We start from the raw sequence: 15,091 nt of genomic DNA, 5'->3' as shown, positions 1-15,091 counted from the left end.
AATAAAGATGATTAAATAATTGCCTAATATTAACTCTAAAATTGTTGCTTCAATGATTCGCAAGGATAACCAGACTTTCTCAACTGATCTGATCTGCTCATCTGAAATCAAGCTCTGCGCTTCACGCTTCAGTTAACGGTCATACAGTGCCAGATAGAAATATAAGATATCAAGATTAGGATTTATTGAGTCCACATGTGATGCAAACAAGAAACGATGGTTCTAATCCCAGGTCGAGAGCTGTCCATGCAACTTTGCGATGCTGTTTGCGAATGTTTGTTAGAACTGTTTTCGGGAAACTCGTTGAACTATGGTGAAAACGACGGAACTTGCGACCATAGTTGGCTAACGACACTTTTGTCCAAATTATGGGAGGGCGGTGCACCCAAAACCACTTACGGGACCTTTACAAAACCCTGCATACGGCCATGATTATAGTTAAGCGTTTTACACATTAAGCGCTTTTCTGTACTGTCAACCCACATCACTCTAGTCATGTGACTCTTAAGGTTTTGCGCCTAAAAAAATCATGATTAAGAACATAAAAGATGATGATTAAAATTATATAAGCATTTCTATATCATTTTTCATCCATATACTGATTATTATTTCACAGCTACCAAAGCAATGAAGAATCAAGAATGGACACCAACCTATTTGTTCCTCAATATCTTCATGTTTTATTCTGGATGGTTCTGGATCACTCATGTCTTCAATCTCCTCTTTAATAAACTCCATCTTTAACAGTCACACAGATTTCAGCTGCTACTCCTGGAGTTTGTCCTTCTCTTGTAGGATGATGGGAATATTCCCAGTATTTATTGGTGAATTGTTGTGGGAGGGGCTTCACTGCAGGTGTGAACTGTGATCACTGTGTGATACTGACGCCCACAGCACCAGATCTGGAAAAATCAGAGATAAGTTACTGAATTTATACTGGATTACTTTAACAGCAAAACACACAATGTGCTTCAAGTATAGAACATTTTGAGTTACATATTAGTAGTGTATAAAACAGCTCTAGGTTGCTTATTTTATGTAACCCAGAATAGTCTAAGGATGAAACAGTTCTCCCTGTGCTCCTTAGTGTGCTCTTTGTATTTTACTGTCTCCCTCTTTCACTAATTTTTCTTTCATGTCTGGAGTGGTAAAGAAAGAGTTCATTTATTTCTCGCGTCTCTTTCTTAGCCTTGTGAATCATATCATGTGATTTTGGGCTTCCTTCAATCAGATTTGATTGAATTGCTTATGCTAGTACCTTACTTCAAGTTTATTTTCGAACATGCCCATGGATGTCTTTAAAATTGAGCATTTTAGAACTTTAGGTTTAGATTTGTCCAAGATTTTAATATCTTGTTTCACATTTTGCACCCCAGAGGAAAATTAGTGTTGCTCCATCCAACCATGATTGGTTTCTTATGTGGGGATTATGGGGGATTCTTAAAAGTAAATGTTACATCCCTCTACTCTACCCGTCTAGAGGACGTAACAAAGGAAAAAGCGTACACGGGGGAAAAAAGTAAAAAGGGTAAACAAGTAAAAAAACAAAACACTTTAATCCTCTGTCTCAAGCGGAAGATGATGACACCAGTTTATATATAAACAAAATGTGTTTTATTTACAAAATACGGACCTGGTTTCACAGACAGGGCTTAGATTAAGCATCAGTTGAAGTAGGACATTTAAGTAGCTTTTTATAAACATGCCTTAAAAAAAACAATATGGCCATGATGTGTCTTCCTACATCAGTTAGGGTTAGAAGAACTGTTGCCAAACATATAACATGCTAGAAACATAATAATTACTGCAATTATGATCCAATTTTTTGACTGGGCAGTGCATGTGGCCAGAGTATATAATACTTGCTTGTATTTTTCCTACATCACAACAATATAAAAAAGGAAAATTGAATTACAGGGAAATCTTTGACTTTTGATGGTGTTTCTGCCCCAGTGTGACAAGAAACTTAATATAAATGATCATTCTCACTAAAGAAATGTGAAACGCATTTATCAAAAAACGTCAAACTTAAAGCCTGTTTTTACATGAAAAAAATCAGTTACACTTTTTTCCAAAACAAATGTTTTTTTCTGTTTATCTCTAACAATTGCATTTACTTTCAGAACACAGTTCACTTAGTAAATAAGTAAATTACATGAATATATCAAATTAGACCAATTTAGCACACGACCCATCCTGAGAGTTTTTTAAATAAAAACTAAACACTAGGAAAGTAATAAATAATTATTTACACTTTTTTTTATCTGAAGCTTCCAACAAGTCTTTCTAGTTCTCTAATCATTTCACCAAGTTAAACTAGATATTGTTCTTTTGGGAGCAACTCCATATTCATCTCACAATATTTACCCAGGGCTCTCAAGCGTCACGCATTGAGCGTGACAGTCACTCATTTCGCTCTTTAGGCACGCACTCCCGCCACACATTGTATTTCTCACACGGAAAAACTATTTATAATATATTTAAAGGGACATTGTGTAGGAATTTCTCCCATATAGCGGTGAAATTGTATTTTGCATTGAAACGAATTGTGCTCTCCAGCGCTTCGCTTTTACAAATGTGTGTTGCATCTACGGTAAAAAGCTATGACAGGTAGTTCTAATAGCACTACGTCGAGTTTTCCTGTCGGGTGAACGGGTTTGTTATTTCAAACAAACTGCAACTTGACACAACGGACAAACGAATGTTACAGTATAAATTACTGACTGACTTACCGGGGCAGTGACAAGCGCCTCTCACTGCTCTGCTCCTCCGTTTCTGCTGCTTTCAGTCACGTGACGCTGGCTCGAACGAAAACGCGTTCTGGAAACGCATTGGCCTAGTACTTTTTGACCCTCTCTGCTATTATAGTTTTTCAAGATGGCGGAACGACATGGAAGCCTCCATGGACCTACCCGTCACATGTACAGGTCTCAAAAAATTTGCATATTGTGATAAAGTTCATTATTTTCCATAATTTAATGATTAAAATTAAACTTTCATATATTTTAGAATCATTGCACACCAACTGAAATATTTCAGGTTGTAAGAACCGATTTTCCTGCTAAGACAAAAGCTGAGATAAAACTCACCATAAAGCAATAAAACGCACCCTGGACAGAAGATCGCAAAGACAGAGCACAGGACATTGTCTTGTCCAAACGTTTCTCCTATCTTATCTCTGCATCCCCCTCTCCCTCTCCCCCTGAGTCAAGTCACCAAAAGTTCACTAAGAATGCTTATATATCATATATGATGTATCTTGGGAATCTATTGTTTTTCCTTTTCGTGTTTGGTAGCATTTTAAGTGTCTCGGTGCGATTGGTAAAATGGTCTTAATTTCATTGCAGTCATTGGTAATATGAGAAGGATTGAGGACTTAGGAGAATCCTGTGTTCCTCTTTGGGTGATGTTTCTTCAAGACATCTCCCCTCTCCCCCGAGACCAGGTGCTACCCCCTGGGGTACAGGAACTGACCCAAAACACACTGGGAAAATATTGGTACAACCCTTTTTCTGGTCTGGGTATTTAAGGCTAGGTAACAGAGCAATCTGGGGGACCTGTAACCAGGAAAACCCCCATGCAGTAATGTGTCAGTGTTATCCCCTTGGAAAGCTCTCACACACTACTGTGTGTCTCTGTCAGGAATGCATTGCTTACTTTTAGAATCATCTTTGAGTAATTGATGTCATGCATTTATTATTTCTGAATTGGCTTTTAATCATTTACTTGTGAAATTGGCACGGTACATTTTTCCTGACAAAAATAAATGTTAACCTTGATTATTCTGAAGTTTTCTGGAATCATTATTTCTAGTAGATTATGTGTAGTCTGTTGTTCCCGCAAATCTCTGTCCAGGATAGATCACACCTAAGTCACTAATGAATGGAGCATGGGGCACATCATTAGACCTTCTGATTCCTGACTATCTCCTAACTTAGCATGTTGTACGCTGCAACTATTGAGAAAAATTACACCTATGAGTCAGCAGTGAGCGGCCGTGTAGGGTAAGATAGTTTGCACTGCACCCTCTGACTATTTTAGGACTGGCTAGTTTGTGATCGTGAGCGCACACTCGCGACATGACGTCTCAAAGCGACACCAGGTCCTTAATGAACGAATATTTGAAATTATGAAATGGCCAGAATAATCAAAGATCTAAATTAACTCATAATCAGTATTTATGACTGTTTTCTAATAAGAAACACAATCTAAATTTGATTAACATTTGAAATTGGAGTCAGATTAAGCGTAGAGCTAAAGTATTATTTAAACTAAATTCCAATAAATTAAGTGAACTTCACTGGAGCGCTGAAAAGACATACACGCATTATTCCTTCGACCATACCATTGGATTCCGGTGTTGGGCCAATGGGTGGACCTTACAAATTGGTGACCCCGACGTGATTCTCCAGATTGTGAGTGTCTTTTCAGCGAAATATTGGGATCTCCTTCTCTTTCTTCAGCCATTGTGGTAAGTCAATTATTTTTGCCTTTTTAAAAGTGTTGAGGGAAAATTCAGACACACCTCATATAGACACATTTATAGAATGGGTCGGCATACCCAGTTAGACCGGAGAGCGCAAAATCCGGTGGGGCTTGAGAATTAGATAAAACCACATGCCAGGGACATGATAGCGGCAGTGTAGATGAGAAATTATATTCCCTTGCTTTAACTTTAAATACCTCCTTGTTTGCCGACGCAACAAGTGATGTAACCTAAATTGGAATAACTTCATTCAAATTTTATTCTGGTACTCAACAAAGGGCTGTAAAGTTTAAACTAAAAACTTAAATTCTGAGATATTTGTCGTTTAAAACTGATGCATATAATGACAATTATTGTGTCACTAAGAGGCTTGTAGCCAGGCCTGATAGTTTCAGAGCACATGTGCAGCTTGTCGTTGTCTCATAAGAGAATTGAGACAAAGCACAATATGAAGTACCTCAAATTAATTGCTGTTCTTCGAAAATCTTTCAATAGTGCTAAAAAGTTCATGACTGATGTCCCAGAATATGGTTTAAACAACACCATTTAAGACTCAGTCTTATAAAACATAGCTTTTAATTTGGTCTTATATCAGACTTTGCAATCACTGCACTCTTGTATGTTTTCGATGTCTCAAAAGAGACAGACAAAACTAACAAACCAAAAAACAATCTTGGCGCCCTCCATCAGACCTGTTTGCCCAACCCTTTTTTCATATTCAAATAGATTCTTAAAAGAATGCAATTGATAACATCTCAGCCTAAAACAAGATAACTGTGTCCAATTCTATATTGTAGACACAGAAATCTTTGAAGTGAGCAATTATTTGACCCATGTTTCTCAGTGCTTGCAGTACATTTAATGTTCACAGCATCAAAGCAGCTATAACTGGTTTCCAGTTTAGTTTGTTGCTGTCCACACAATGCTCATGCCAGCACAGCTGGAGCTGCAGGGCCAAATGCCTTCTAAAAGATCAGGGAGATAATAACAAGTCAGCCTGGACATCTACTCAGTAGAGACCCCAGAGACCAGTAAATGAAATTTGTTTGATTTATACAATTTTATATAATATAATTTATATTATGACCAGATTGTGATATATATTATATTATAATGGCCAGGAATGGCTTTAGTCTCTTGATGATTCAGCATTGGTTTAGAAGAGGAGAAGATGTTGACGGAGAATGGAAAGAATCAGAATGTAGAGAGATGGTATGTGCATGTAGGGAGCAAGAAGTCAGGAACACTTCTAGTGTTGGGAGGAAGGAGATAATAGATGGTTAGAGAAAGTATTGGTAAGGAAGGAAACTGAAGAGAAGAATGAATGAGAAAGAACTTATTTACCTTCTATTTGTGCAAGAATCTTTAATGAGAAAAATTACAATGCCCAGTATATACCAACTAAAATTATCAACCCGATTACCATGTCTTGAATGCGTCCAAATTCACAGGAGGATTTAAATTTGATCGAATATATCTTCACCCCAACAACAAGGGGAGGTACAAGTTTTAATTTTCTCTTGCAACAAAAACCACAAACAAAGTGATGCAAGTGTTTAACTCCTCTCTAGGAGTGTCAGCTCACATGGGATTTGATCAAATAAGGTATTTTACTGGACATGTAAGGAAAGTTGTGTGAAATGTAAACATCAGGCAGAGAATCTACAGTATGGACCACAGAGATCCACATGGTCAAGAGTTTGAATGGCACCATAAATTCCAAAGGCTAAACAAACAAACAAACAAACAAACAGAGCACCACTGGTGATCTAATTGCTCTGAACACAGATCTGGCTAGTGTAAATAAACACAACACAGCAGACTGTATGAGTTTAACTGCAATGGTAGTCAGATCTGACCATTATCACACAGTTTAATTGACCTTTTCTTTGCAAAAACAGGATCATGATAATGACACATGTCTTTGTAAACTAAAACAAATTTTCTCCAAATGGCATAAAATCTTAACAGATCAAAGCCACCAGTAACAACTTTCTGGTTAAGGCCATCAAACAAATATTGTGATAGACTATCTATCTCAATGCAATTTGTTTAAAGGCTTAAGATTAACTGTGTTTTCCTCTCTTGGTCTATCTCCTTTACAGGGTGACAACTGCCGTTCTTCAGAACCAGATTCTGCAAGGGTCTGGTCAAGCCTGCATCAAGCAGGACACACAACTTTACATGTAGGAGATGGGGGTGGAGAAACTTCAAGGGGCCGCTCACACCTCATAACACTACAGAAGTAGCTACTGTATGTGGCCTCCCGGATTAGCACCGGAACTAAATTATGCAACACAGATTATGGTAGGATAGACACCACCCATCTCCTATATACAAACATACACAATAAACACTATCAGTACCACAACCCTTTAGAACATCTCTTCCTGGCATAGATCATAAGACTATCCAGGCCAAAATTATTCACATCATGCAAATCTATAATACAAAATTCACCTTCATACATATAGGACCAGGGAAATTATTTTAATAATTTCCTTTCAAGAATTTTCCTGAATGTAAACACTGATGTGCATAATGGGCATGGCTATGGTGACACATCAATAAGTTAAAATTCCACAGATAAAATCTAATTGAGACCCAAGTATCAATACAACTGGTCTTTGGACAAAATGTTCATTATGTCCAGTCATTAGCGTTGTTGCAAACCAGGAGGGCCCCCTGGTTTTCTACAAATGACTAATGACAATAAAAAATGATCTAAACAGATCTAAAATGCAGCCATTTATATTGGTCAACTATACAATTCCCAGTCAGATCTGCATTATTGAGTGTGACATAGCCTGTACATCAAATGCACAGAGGATGATTGCAAAAGTTAAGCTACAAAGTTTAAATCTATGTTTCTGTACATTTTATTCTCTAAATTGAACATATTAAAACCTTAGGTTTCATTGATGATTTGCACTTAAAATAGCTAATATAGACAATTTAATCATTATGAAATTGTGTATTTCCATGTTTAATTATGTGATATACTTCAATTATGCATACTGCTGGTAAATATAGTTATACGGACTTTCTGCTGCCCTTTCTTAATTTATCCAGACCAAGTCTAAATTCCACTGCCAGATCACTGTGGTAGTGAAGAATTTGGTGATCAAATGAGACCTGGTCAATAAATATATGATTCTGAAAAAGAGACCTCATTTACCACTCGCACTTCTGACTTTTGTCTTTCGCACTTTTGAGTACATCATGTCTTGTTATATTGTGTTCTTGTGTTTATCCAATAACTTTTTCTCATGACCACACATACATCAGTATTCAATTATTGCATGGTCATTCAGAAGTTGTTCAGGTGTCTTACACGCAATGGAGTGTCATCAGTGAAAAGATTCCTTCAACGATGAAGTTCTGCCCTGCCCGGCAAACAAAACCTTCTGCTTGAAGGTGAACGAGGACCTCAAAGGGTCAGTTAAAACATCCTAGGGAGGACACGGATGTTTCCTCAGAGCGTTAAAATGACACTTTCCACTGACACTTTCTGATCATGCTGACCAACGCAAACAGACTTGATACAACGAGTCATTCCACAGACTGGATACCACCGCAACCAAGTGCAGGTGAAAGCAAACCCGGCCAAGAGGATCATGGGACACCCCGTCCAGCTGCTGCAGCATCCACTCAGCACAGTACGCCTACACCTAAAGGGACTGTGTCACAGAGGTGTATTCTGCAGTGTTTTCCTTTTAATGTTCAACCTGTCTTAATGCTGTTATTTCAGGTGACTACTTGATTCCTGCACCCATCGACTTCACTGAGAATGTGGAAACAGGAAAATGTCCAAAAATGTCCCCTTAGGTCTGATTTGAATCTGTCCCAAGGGGCCAGGGGTCGTCTGTAAGAACCGATTTTCCTGCTAAGACAAAAGCTGAGATAAAACTCACCATAAAGCAATAAAACGCACCCTGGACAGAAGATCGCAAAGACAGAGCACAGGACATTGTCTTGTCCAAACGTTTCTCCTATCTTATCTCTGCATCCCCCTCTCCCTCTCCCCCTGAGTCAAGTCACCAAAAGTTCACTAAGAATGCTTATATATCATATATGATGTATCTTGGGAATCTATTGTTTTTCCTTTTCGTGTTTGGTAGCATTTTAAGTGTCTCGGTGCGATTGGTAAAATGGTCTTAATTTCATTGCAGTCATTGGTAATATGAGAAGGATTGAGGACTTAGGAGAATCCTGTGTTCCTCTTTGGGTGATGTTTCTTCAAGACATCTCCCCTCTCCCCCGAGACCAGGTGCTACCCCCTGGGGTACAGGAACTGACCCAAAACACACTGGGAAAATATTGGTACAACCCTTTTTCTGGTCTGGGTATTTAAGGCTAGGTAACAGAGAAATCTGGGGGACCTGTAACCAGGAAAACCCCCATGCAGTAATGTGTCAGTGTTATCCCCTTGGAAAGCTCTCACACACTACTGTGTGTCTTTGTCAGGAATGCATTGCTTACTTTTAGAATCATCTTTGAGTAATTGATGTCATGCATTTATTATTTCTGAATTGGCTTTTAATCATTTACTTGTGAAATTGGCACGGTACATTTTTCCTGACAAAAATAAATGTTAACCTTGATTATTCTGAAGTTTTCTGGAATCATTATTTCTAGTAGATTATGTGTAGTCTGTTGTTCCCGCAAATCTCTGTCCAGGATAGATCACACCTAAGGCACTAATGAATGGAGCATGGGGCACATCATTAGACCTTCTGATTCCTGACTATCTCCTAACTTAGCATGTTGTACGCTGCAACTATTGAGAAAAATTACACCTATGAGTCAGCAGTGAGCGGCCGCGTAGGGTAAGATAGTTTGCACTGCACCCTCTGACTATTTTAGGACTGGCTAGTTTGTGATCGTGAGCGCACACTCGCGACGTGACGTCTCAAAGCGACACCAGGTCCTTAATGAACGAATATTTGAAATTATGAAATGGCCAGAATAATCAAAGATCTAAATTAACTCATAATCAGTATTTATGACTGTTTTCTAATAAGAAACACAATCTAAATTTGATTAACATTTGAAATTGGAGTCAGATTAAGCGTAGAGCTAAAGTATTATTTAAACTAAATTCCAATAAATTAAGTGAACTTCATTGGTGCGCTGAAAAGACATACACGCATTATTCCTTCGACCATACCATTGGATTCCGGTGTTGGGCCAATGGGTGGACCTTACAAGGTCTTTTATTGTTTTAATACTGATGATTTTGGCACACAGCTCATGAAAACCCAAAATTCCTATCTAAAAAATTAGCATATTTCATCCGACCAATAAAAGAAGTGTTTTTAATACAAAAAAGTCAACCTTCAAATAATTATCTTCAGTTATGCACTCAATACTTGGTCGGGAATGCTTTTGCAGAAATGACTGCTTCAATGTGGCGTGGCATGGAGGCAATCAGCCTGTGGCACTGCTGAGGTGTTATGGAGGCCCAGGATGCTTCGATAGCGGCCTTAAGCTCATCCAGAGTGTTGGGTCTTGTGTCTCTCAACTTTCTCTTCACAATATCCCACAGATTCTCTATGGGGTTCAGGTCAGGAGAGTTGGCAGGCCAATTGAGCACAGTAATACCATGGTCAGTAAACCACTTACCAGTGGTTTTGGCACTGTGAGCAGGTGCCAGGTCGTGCTGAAAAATGAAATCTTCATCTCCATAAAGCTTTTCAGCAGATGCAAGCATGAAGTGCTCCAAAATCTCCTGATAGCTAGCTGCATTGACCCTGCCCTTGATAAAACACAGTGGACCAACACCAGCAGCTGACACGGCACCCCAGACCATCACTGACTGTTGGTACTTGACACTGGACTTCAGGCATTTTGGCATTTCCTTCTCCCCAGTCTTCCTCCAGACTCTGGCACCTTGATTTCCGAATGACATGCAAAATTTGCTTTCATCCGAAAAAGTACTTTGGACCACTGAGCAACAGTCCAGTGCTGCTTCTCTGTAGCCCAGGTCAGGCGCTTCTGCCGCTGTTTCTGGTTCAAAAGTGGCTTGACCTGGGGAATGCGGCACCTGTAGCCCATTTCCTGCACACGCCTGTGCACAGTGGCTCTGGTTGTTTCTACTCCAGACTCAGTCCACTGCTTCCGCAGGTCCCCCAAGGTCTGGAATCGGTCCTTCTCCACAATCTTCCTCAGGGTCCGGTCACCTCTTCTCGTTGTGCAGTGTTTTTTGCCACACTTTTTCCTTCCCACAGACTTCCCACTGAGGTGCCTTGATACAGCACTCTGGGAACAGCCTATTTGTTCAGAAATGTCTTTCTGTGTCTTACTCTATTGCTTGAGGGTGTCAATGATGGCCTTCTGGACAGCAGTCAGGTCGGCAGTCTTACTCATGATTGCGGTTTTGAGTAATGAAACAGGCTGGGAGTTTTTAAAAGCCTCAGGAATCTTTTGCAGGTGTTTAGAGTTAATTAGTTGATTCAGATGATTAGGTTAATAGCTCGTTTAGAGACCCTTTTCCTGATATGCTAATTTTTTGAGATAGGAATTTTGGGTTTTCATGAGCTGTATGCCAAAATCATCAGTATTAAAACAACAAAAGACCTGAAATATTTCAGTTGGTGTTCAATGAATCTAAAATATATGAAAGTTAAATTTTTATCATTACATTATGGAAAATAATGAACTTTATCATAATATGCAAAATTTTTGAGAAGGACCTGTATGTAAAGATAATAAATTCTTCGTTTACGAAGATAAGTCAGATAATTGGCAGAGGTATTTGTAATTTGAATAAAAAAATTGATTTTAGATAATAAAATACCTAAAAAAAAACTACACAAAGTCCCTTTAATATGTCGCAGCGCCCAAAATTTCTCTGGCCGCACCGCTCTCACTATGGAACCGGCAGGAATCAAGCGCGTCTCCCCTAGAGTTCATAGTCGAGCATGCCCACTCAAAAAAAAAAAAATAGCCAATCAGAAAATAGGCTACACAATAGCCAATCAGAAAATAGCCCTATCGTATCTGGGTAAGATTTAACGCAGCAACCAATGAAAAAAAACAAAGCATATTCTGGAATTGTTCACGTGATTCTGCTACAACATCTTTTTTGAACGAAAGTTTCGTTTTACAGCCTGTTCAACAGTTTTACAGCCTAGTCATATTTCCGTTATCACATGATGACTGACATATTTGTCATATTATAAACATCTCTCTCTCCAAATAGGCTTAATCATTTTATTAGCACTAAATACATTAAAGTGTATTGCATAGTCGATGTTATAGGTCACTTTTAAAATCATGTCATATTTTATAATTATATCCTGGCCATGGATGCTTTATTCATTGCAATTAACCATCCTCTCATTCGCCCTGAGAGGAAAGCCCCTAAAAAGGCCCTTAGAGGATGCTGGCCCAGAGAAGGTGCAGGGTAGGCCCATAAGAGGAGGAGACAGAGGAGATAGTGCAGGTGGAAGAGAAAATAGTTTCTTCAGCAAGTCTGAGGAATTATAAATAACACTTTCATATAAATAATACTTATCATACGACTTATGATATTTCTTCATGTGACTGAGAAATCAACATTAATATCTAAAACTCTTCTCACACTGAGTACGGCTTCTCTCCAGTATGAGGTTACTTTAACATCAAATGTAGACCTGTGCCTAGACATATTTTATCCCAGAGAATTTACTTTAAAGGGTTAGTTCGCCCATTTAAGACATGAAGTTGTATGGAATCCTTACCAGCACTTTAGTGCATACACACTGATCCACTCTGTAGTCACCTCCCTGGTCAGAGTTAAAATACTTCCAAGATCGACGGGTTGGTGATTCCTGTAACGTTACTGTTTTATGGTCAATGACAAGAGTACTAATCAGCTGTCTCACGAACGTAACCAGGACATTTATCCCCACATAGCAAAGCCATAACACGGCGAGGGAGAAGAACTAAGTTACATGAAACAATCCAACTAAATATTTTACCCCACTGACAAGGGTAAAGTCAGTACTCACGGTGTTTATGGCTAGCTTCTAGCTTTCTGCTGCTTCTCTTTCAAGGTAATGACGAAACGCGCTCTGTAACGCTGTTTGTTCACTGTCGGCTACGGTAGAAACATGACGTCACAATATGTCGACCTTCATAGAAGGGGGTGCCCGCGGTTATGTAGATATAAATGCCTCATTCTAAGGTAATAAAAACATTACGGTTTATTAAGTAAGTTCTTTATACACCACTGAAAACATAGTTATGGATGTCATATTGCATTTCTGTTAATAGATACTAAAAAAAATTACACATTGCACCTTTAAGTTGACATTTGAATTAAATTTCAGTTGGCCAATATTAAACAAGGATTTGATCATGCCTTAGTGTAACCAAGCCCTTGGTGCTCACACAGTTTATTTATTTTAAAATAAAATATCATTTATTTTACACGTTGTATTTTAACAGCGTCGTTCAATAAAACCCATATGATTACTTTGATACTTTATTTGAATAAATAATTATTGCTTGTTATTATATATTTAGCTAACACTTTACAATAAGGTTCAATGGTTAACATTAGTTAATGTATTAACCAACATGAACTAACAATGAACAATACATTTGTAACTGTATTTATTAATCTTTGTTAATGTTAGTTTCATTTTTTGTTCATGTTAGTTCACAGTACATTAATGTTAACAAATACAACCTTTGATCTTAATAATGTATTAGTAAATGTTGAAATTAATATTAACTAAGATTAATAAATGCTGTAGAAATATTTTTCATTCTTAGTATACTAACTAAGGTAGTTAACTAATGAACCATATTGTAAAGTGTATTTGTAGTTTTAAATCATTTTAAAGGCTGTTGTTCACTTGGATCTATTTTTATTACCACAATTTTTTATCCGATTACTCGATTAATCGATGGAATAATCAGTAGAATACCCGATTACTAAAATAATTGATAGCTATAGCCCTACTGGTACGGCTTCTCTCCAGTATGAAGTCGCTCATGTATTTTCAGGTGTGCAGACTGAGTGAAACGAGGAAAACACCAAACAGGTTGTTTGATCCCATGACAGATATACAAATTAGGGATGGGCAAATTTTCAAAAATATTGCATTTGAATATTCGGGCTCATAAAAATAGAATATTCGTTTATTTATATGACGTTTAACGAACAAGACATTATTTTTTAAAGTTTTTGTCACCATTTCTGAACAAGCTTCCAATTAGGAAATAATAGGCTACACAACAACAATATATGTTAAAGTTTTTTTTTGATGAAAACAAATTAAACAGTAGACCTATGTGTTACAAAAATATAAATGACAAAAGCATTTAAGCTCAAGTAGCGCGAACAGGAAAAAACGCCTAATAAACCAGACTGCGCCAGATATCGTGCAGAACGTACACATACACTCGAGTCAGCATATGATTATCATGTTTATATTGTTTCACGTTTATGTTGAGAATAACAATAATATCCACATGCAGGAGCGCCGCCAGCAATTTATGCTCGAGTGAGAAAACGCGCTGCACTGACAGACATTTCAGAGACACAAAGATAACAGTGTTTTAAGCTTCTAACAGCACTTTGTGTTTTCTGTTCTTAATCCTGTCTCACTCAACGAAACTTAAAGGAAGTATATGTCTTAAAATAATTTAGCTATAAGATAAGTTATCATGTCGGATCACGCGGGCTCCAGCTGCACATACCTCCAGTCGTGAATGCAGTGATGGACAGCTGTCTATTCACTGCTGTTTGGATTTTATGCGATTTCTCATTGTGGTGATGATATTATAACTCAGATTAAATAATTTGATCAAAAGTAAATCCATTTTGTAAGATCATGTAGTAAGATAATTTTCAAGTAATTCCAAACTTTGTGAGGCAGACGACAACATGTGATTAAATACAAGTAACTTAACACGCTACACAGCGGCACCCAGTGCATTTAATTATAACTGCGAGGTAGTGCTTGGGATTTATCATGTATTCACTGCATTCATGGCCAGCAAAGCAACGTAGCAAAATTCAAATAGTATTTTATTTTTCGAATAATAATTACAGATCGAATATTCCAAAATTAGAATATTAAATAGACGTGCCGGTTTTCGGTAATGCGATAAATCGCTGTAATGAATATGAATGATATTGTTATCGCGGGCACTTCAAAATACCGTGAAAAATAATAGATCCTAATTTAGATTTTTAGAACGCGCTATTCGCTTATTTACCATTAACCGCTTAACAAACACTGCTTAGACTATATGCTGCGCAGGGCTGGGCGGTATATACCACTTATATCGATACAGTAGTTTGATAGAAGCACATCTGAAAAATAGGGGAGGATGCAGTGTGAGCAGTATCCTAACCCTACATAGTAGCCTACAATTTGTACTAAATATGACACAAGCTTATATTAAGCGCTTTAAAATAACTGTTAAGATATAGTTAACAAGTTTAAAGCAGCTTGCCCTGTCAGATGCTGTTGCTGACTGACAGATAAGTACTTGCGCTGTTTAATGCGTTTGAGATGTGGTGCTTTCCTCAGTGCTGCTTAACTTACATTTCACAGGTATATTCTCCATCTGTAAATGTTAGAAAGTCAAACAAATATGTCCATT

At 37.8% G+C, this 15,091-nt stretch overlaps 2 protein-coding genes across 4 annotated transcripts in view; both read right to left on the bottom strand.

Annotated features, from left to right (window-relative positions):
* Positions 1-15,091, bottom strand: part of LOC143715395 (uncharacterized) — a 113,982-nt gene that overhangs the window by 19,760 nt on the left and 79,131 nt on the right. The window lies entirely within an intron of this gene.
* LOC143715450 (uncharacterized) overlaps positions 1-15,091 on the bottom strand; it is a 101,444-nt gene that overhangs the window by 41,941 nt on the left and 44,412 nt on the right. Inside the window, exon 3 of one of the 2 annotated variants that reach the window (XM_077207264.1) lies at positions 654-902. The exons of the other annotated variant lie outside the window; for it this stretch is intronic. Coding sequence (XP_077063379.1) covers positions 654-738 — 85 coding nt within the window. The 5' untranslated portion in view covers positions 739-902. The remainder of the gene's footprint in view (positions 1-653; positions 903-15,091) is intronic. 2 annotated transcript variants of the gene reach the window in all.

Source organism: Siphateles boraxobius, unplaced genomic scaffold (assembly GCF_051911475.1).
Source record: "Siphateles boraxobius isolate OS27281-9 unplaced genomic scaffold, OSU_SipBor_1 6, whole genome shotgun sequence".
Taxonomy (NCBI): domain Eukaryota; kingdom Metazoa; phylum Chordata; class Actinopteri; order Cypriniformes; family Leuciscidae; genus Siphateles; species Siphateles boraxobius.
Note: the sequence above shows the minus strand (reverse complement) of the source record. Positions and strands in the feature narration are given on the sequence as shown.